Source organism: Oncorhynchus kisutch, linkage group LG2 (genome assembly GCF_002021735.2).
Source record: "Oncorhynchus kisutch isolate 150728-3 linkage group LG2, Okis_V2, whole genome shotgun sequence".
Taxonomy (NCBI): domain Eukaryota; kingdom Metazoa; phylum Chordata; class Actinopteri; order Salmoniformes; family Salmonidae; genus Oncorhynchus; species Oncorhynchus kisutch.
In genome coordinates, this window is record NC_034175.2 from 5,492,629 (window position 1) to 5,499,077 (window position 6,449).

General features: G+C 46.5%; 1 protein-coding gene across 1 annotated transcript in view; it reads left to right on the forward strand.

Annotated features, from left to right (window-relative positions):
• Nucleotides 1-1,825: 1,825 nt before the first annotated feature.
• LOC109880149 (recoverin-like) overlaps nucleotides 1,826-6,449 on the forward strand; it is a 9,850-nt gene continuing 5,226 nt past the window's right edge. Inside the window, exon 1 of the mRNA XM_031785701.1 lies at nucleotides 1,826-2,459. Coding sequence (XP_031641561.1) covers nucleotides 2,079-2,459 — 381 coding nt within the window. The 5' untranslated portion in view covers nucleotides 1,826-2,078. The remainder of the gene's footprint in view (nucleotides 2,460-6,449) is intronic.

A 6,449-nucleotide genomic window follows, 5' to 3' on the forward strand; every position in this document is an offset into this window, starting at 1 on the left:
CCATCGCATCTGGTTTGCGCTTAGTGGGACTATCATTTGTTTTTCAACAGGATAATGACCCAACACACCTCCAGGCTGTGTAAAGGCTATTTAACCAAGAAGGAGAGTCATGGAGTGCTACATCAGATGACCTGGCCTCCACAATCACCCGACCTCAACCCAATTGAGATGGTTTGCGATGAGTTGGACCACAGAGTGAAGGAAAAGCAGCCAACAAGTGCTCAGCATATGTGGGAACTCCTTCAATACTGTTGGAAAAGCATTTCAGGTGAAGCTGGTTGAGAGAATTCAAAGCGTGGCTACTTTGAAGAATCTAGAATCTAAGATATATTTTGATTTGTTTAACACTTTTTTGGTTACTACATGATTCCATATTCGTTATTTCATAGTTTTGATGTCTTCACTATTATTCTACAATGTAGGAAATATTAACAATAAAGAAAACCCTTGAATGAGTAGTGGTGACCAAACTTTTGACTGGTACTGTATGTTTACACTTGCTGTAGAGACAAAACAAAGGCATGATGAGAGACAAGCCAGAGAGAGGATAAACATCTAGGAGCCGAGCTTCCTGAAAAAGCATGTGCAGGATGGAGAGAAAGAGACAAGGTGGAGGAGACAGAGAGGGGACAGAAGGGAAGGAGACAAGGTGGAGGAGAGGAATGAGAGAAGGGGTACAGAGGAGAAGGATGAGGGGACAGAATAAAACAAGTGAAGGGGACAGGAGCAGGGAGGAGATGAATAGGATGGAGTAGCAGAGAACAAAAGGGCCAGATGTGAAAGAGGAAAGAGGACAGAGACAGAGGGGTGAAGGAGGGAAGGGGATAGAGACATTAAGGAGGGAAAGGGAAAGAGAGGTGAAGGAGGGAAGGGGACAGAGACAGAGGGGTGAAGGAGGGAAGGGGATAGAGACATTAAGGAGGGAAAGGGAAAGAGAGGTGAAGGAGGGAAGGGGACAGAGACAGGGGGTGAAGGAGGGAAGGGGATAGAGACATTAAGGAGGGAAAGGGACAGAGAGGTGAAGGAGGGAAGGGGACAGAGACATGGTGAAGGAGGAAAGGAGGCAGAGACAGAGAGGTGAAGGAAGGAAGTGTTCAGGGGCAGCTGCACTTCCTATAAAAGGCCTGTACAGATGGCTGGTTTAGAATTAGGAGGACCTGCTTAGCTAAACCCATTTAAGTGTCTTTACTAGAACATACAGACTCAAAACCTTAATCAACTACCGCTTACTTTAATAGTCTTAAAAGAGAGAATAGAAATTTACTAGTGTGACCAATCAGACTTGTGTCCTCCACCATGATGCTTGAAACCAGTGTGAGACTTATTTTTTGCTTTACATAATAGACTAGAAACTGGTTCAGACAACTTCAGTTTTTTGCTCAACAGATGAATATAGCACTCATTGTTACAACTAACAATCTTATACCGTGTCTGTATTGGGTCTATGATCCAGTCTTTCTCCTGGCTAAGTCATGTGGTAACCAAGCAGAGACAAATTCTCACTTGACGTCTCGTACCTAACTTGTACTTTCAAGTAAATCCTGCATTGATTTAAATTGGGTTTGAGTTACCTACACGTCTTTAAAGTTAGGATTTGGCTCTTATTTAGAAATTTAAATTCTAATGATAACAGGGCCTTGGCCGACACACAGACCAGACAAGAAGAGAGATGGTTTGGCAAAAGAGAATATGGAAATTAAAGTTAATTTGAGTGGAAAGCTCAGCCACCTTAAATCCTGAATTAACTGAATTAACCCAGTCGCCAAAGGTAGCAGTCTAATTCCACCCCCTCCTTCCCTACTCCATCTATCTATCTACGTCACCCATCAGAATGACAACAGTTCATCCCTAACACATCACTTCATACTCTCTCTACTGCTGACACAGCTAGGTCATGTCTCTTTGCTCTGCCTCCCTCTCTGTTCTTTCTCCCTGGTAGTGAAGGCTTTTGTTGATGTATGGTTCCTAGTGGTACACTGGGTAACACTTCAGTCATTGTAGAGATCTGATTGTGCTTGTTGGCACTACTTCAGAGAGCCTTCGACCATAACCCAGAGATCCCAGTACAGGCTAATACGATGGGGAACGCCAAGAGCAGTGCTATTTCCAAGGAGATCCTGGAGGACCTGAAGCTCAACACCAAGTTCACGGAGAACGAGCTGTGCCAGTGGTACGAGAACTTCCAGAAGCAGTGTCCCACCGGACGCATCTCGCCAGAGGAGTTCGAGACGATCTACGCGCGCTTCTTCCCCGATAGCGAAGCCAAGACCTACGCTCAGCATGTGTTCCGTTCATTCGACACCAACGAGGACGGCACTCTGGACTTCAAGGAATACATCATTGCACTGCACATGACCTCCAGTGGGAAGACGACGAGGAAGCTGGAGTGGGCCTTCTCACTGTTCGACGTGGACAAGAACGGATACATCACCAAGACAGAAGTGGAAGTCATCTGCCAGGTGAGAGATCAAGGACGGATTAGAACCTTGAACTATTAAGGGGCAAGAGAAGATATCCAAACCCGAACCACTGGGTAGGAGAACCTTCTCACAACAACAATCAATGACGGTGATGATCATTTTGAAGATGGGACAAGGGGAAATTGTGGATATAGGCATACAAAGGTTTTTCTACCATTTACAGTATGTGGCATGGGAATAGTGGGTCACCTCCAAACTGACAGAAGAAAACAAGCCATACAATTTTGTGAGGCTTTTTTTAGGAGAACAAATGATGGACTTCTGGGAATATAGCTTTTCTTAAATGTAGGTCCTGTCTATATATTGAATATCATCAGAAGTCAGTCTGTGGTCAAAAGTGGCCTTATTTTCCTCAGTATGTAGGTCCCATTGGAGGCTGCTGAGGGGAGGACAGCTCATAATAATCAAATCAAACTTTGATTGTCACATGCGCCAAATACAACCTTACTGTGAAAGGCTTACTTACAAGCCCTTGATCAACAATGCAGTTCAAGAAAGAGTTAAGAAAATATTTACCAAATAAATTGATAAAAAGTAACAATAAAATAACAATAACGAGGCTATATACAGGGGGTCCCGGTACAGAGTCAATGTGCAGGGTACAGGTTAGTCGAGGTCATCTGTACATGTAGGTGGGGGTGGCTGGAAATGAGTTAATGGAATGGCACCATCAACATGGAAACCATCATGTGTTTGATGTCTTTGATACCATTCCATCTAGTCCGCTCCAGCCATTACAACGAGCCCGTCTCCCCAATTAAGGTGCTGCCAACTTCCTGCGTTCAGTCTCAGTCCTAATCATCAATTAGCTAATGTAGAGCTCTTGCCCATTTCAGCCACCCAATCCTTCCTGATAATCCACAAGATTAATGATTTAGCATCCAGAAAATGTAGGCTACTGTACTTACTGTGGTCCCCATGCTTCTGTGCTTATTCAGGGCCTAAAGTATGTAGTCTGTAGATAATCAACTAAGTAACACACATCACTAATTATGGCTGCGTTTAGACAGGCAGCCCAATTCTGATATTTTTCCACTAATTGGTCTGTTGACCAATCAGATCAGCTCTGAAAAAGATCTGCTGTGAAAAGATCTGATGTGATTGGTCAAAAGACCAATTAGTGTAAAAAAAGGTTATAATTGGGCTGCCTGTGTGAACACTCTCAACGCCATTTATTAATTAGTATCTTGGGCAGCGTTTACACAGGCAGCCCAATTCTGATCTTTTTCACACTAATTTGTCTTTTGACCAAACTCATCAGATCTTTTCACAGCAGATCTTTTTCAGAGCTGATTTGATTTGTCGAACAAATTAGTGAAAAAAAGATCAGAATTGGGCTGCCTGTGTAAAAGCTGCCCAAGATACTAATTAATATATCCCCTTAGAACCAATGAGATAAATGACGTTGAGAGTAAACTATTTTAGAATGACTATATTAAGATAAATGATGGTCTGCCAATTCAACTAAGCCTTGTTAATGGGAGTAATTGGTAAACAAAAAAATCAACTGCATACAGGGGGTTAAATTGAGAAACCCTGTTCTAGACAACATGGGCTGTGTTCACACAGGTGATGTGATGCTGAGCTGGAGTGAAATCCAGCATACCTAGTGGGTGCCCTGGCCCAAGATCAATGTTGAGCAACACTGGCCAAGACCAACAGTCATTTCTATCAGCCTTTTTCTATCCCAGCTGCAACCTTTAGGGCAGAGTCAACCAACGTAACACATGGAGACTATAGTTTTTAGAGGTGTCTGGTTGAGGTTGATATTGTGATGGCATCTCTTTCGGTGTTGATACACATATTAGCTCAGAAAAGTGAACATGGGTGTTGAGGGGGAAAATAGGTGGTTAAATAGCAGGTCGCTGTGAAAAAGTAACACCTCTATACTTTCAATGCATTTTTTCCCGACAAACTGTCGTGCAAAAAAACGCATTTGCTTGCGTTTACATCCCACTACACTACTGTAGATAGATAAGTAGACGTGTAGGAGTGGCTGTGAGAACTGTGCAGGAAGTTTCTTAGTTAACAATAATCTTAATCATCAAATCTGTCCAGGCTGTGGGTTTAGACTGAGAGACAGGGACCGGGCAGGCCAGGCTGTGGGTTTAGACTGAGAGACAGGGACCGGACAGGCCAGGCTGTGGGTTTAGACTGAGAGACAGGGACCGGGCAGGCCAGGCTGTGGGTTTAGACTGAGAGACAGGGACCGGACAGGCCAGGCTGTGGGTTTAGACTGAGAGACAGGGACCGGACAGGCCAGGCTGTGGGTTTAGACTGAGAGACAGGGACCGGGCAGGCCGGGCTGTGGGTTTAGACTGAGAGACAGGGACCGGGCAGGCCAGGCTGTGGGTTTAGACTGAGAGACAGGGACCGGGCAGGCCGGGCTGTGGGTTTAGACTGAGAGACAGGGACCGGGCAGGCCAGGCTGTGAGTTTAGACTGAGAGACAGGGACCGGACAGGCCAGGCTGTGGGTTTAGATTGAGAGACAGGGACCGGACAGGCCAGGCTGTGGGTTTAGACTGAGAGACAGGGACCGGGCAGGCCGGGCTGTGGGTTTAGACTGAGAGACAGGGACCGGGCAGGCCAGGCTGTGGGTTTAGACTGAGAGACAGGGACCGGACAGGCCAGGCTGTGGGTTTAGACTGAGAGACAGGGACCGGGCAGGCCGGGCTGTGGGTTTAGACTGAGAGACAGGGACCGGACAGGCCAGGCTGTGGGTTTAGACTGAGAGACAGGGACCGGGCAGGCCGGGCTGTGGGTTTAGACTGAGAGACAGGGACCGGGCAGGCCAGGCTGTGGGTTTAGACTGAGAGACAGGGACCGGGCAGGCCAGGCTGTGGGTTTAGACTGAGAGACAGGAACCGGGCAGGCCAGGCTGTGGGTTTAGACTGAGAGACAGGGACCGGGCAGGCCAGGCTGTGGGTTTAGACTGAGAGACAGGGACCGGGCAGGCCAGGCTGTGGGTTTAGACTGAGAGACAGGAACCGGGCAGGCCAGGCTGTGGGTTTAGACTGAGAGACAGGGACCGGGCAGGCCAGGCTGTGGGTTTAGACTGAGAGACAGGGACCGGGCAGGCTGTGGGTTTAGACTGAGAGACAGGGACCGGCAGGCCAGGCTCATGGGCAAAATGGGAGGGATGTGGAGGTAAATAGTGTCCAGTACCTTTGCCCTGAGATGAGCCTGTCTCTGTCTATATAGGTTGTACTGAATAGCCTGCCAAACCAACCCCTCTCTGGTAGAAGTTGTCTTTAGGCACAGATCTAGGATCATTTCACCCAATCCAAATCTAGGATTAGGCCTAGGGGGTAAAACACTAAATTAACTTTAGGAAATACTCAGCCTAAACCAAACAGGTCAGAGGAGGGAGGGAGGGAGGGAGGGAGGGAGGGAGGGAGGGAGGGAGGGAGGGAGGGAGGGGAAAAAGGAGGAGGACATCTCAGTGTTTGGCCTTATGGCCTGGGTCTTGGAGATAATCCACGTTAATCTGGGTGTTTTAAGTGTGAGAGATGAGTGGTTCCTGTCTCTATGTGGGTCACAGCTTTAAGGCCTGACTCTAAAGTTACACTCAGATGGCCCCTGATTGACTATTGACTTTATAGAGAATCATTTACATCATAGGTGTAGAATCTGTTATTACAGTGGATTTATTTTATTTTGATTGTCGTTGCAAAATCACCTAATTTTGAAATAGCACTTGATTGGCCAAATAGCCCATGATATGAGTGTAATACATACTGCAGGTCATTCCTTTATGCAGGTGTCATCACCTGCCCTACAAACCAAAAGAGCAGTAACTGCATGCTTTGTCACCTGGACAAATATCCTGCCTCCACTGTGTTGTGTTTTGGAGAAAATGGGGGGGTCATATTTGCAGTAACTGGAAAAAGTTACTGTGAAACCAAGGACAGAAAGCAGTAACAACAGTCACTCAAGTCAGTTACTGCCTTTTTACCTTGGCTTCACTG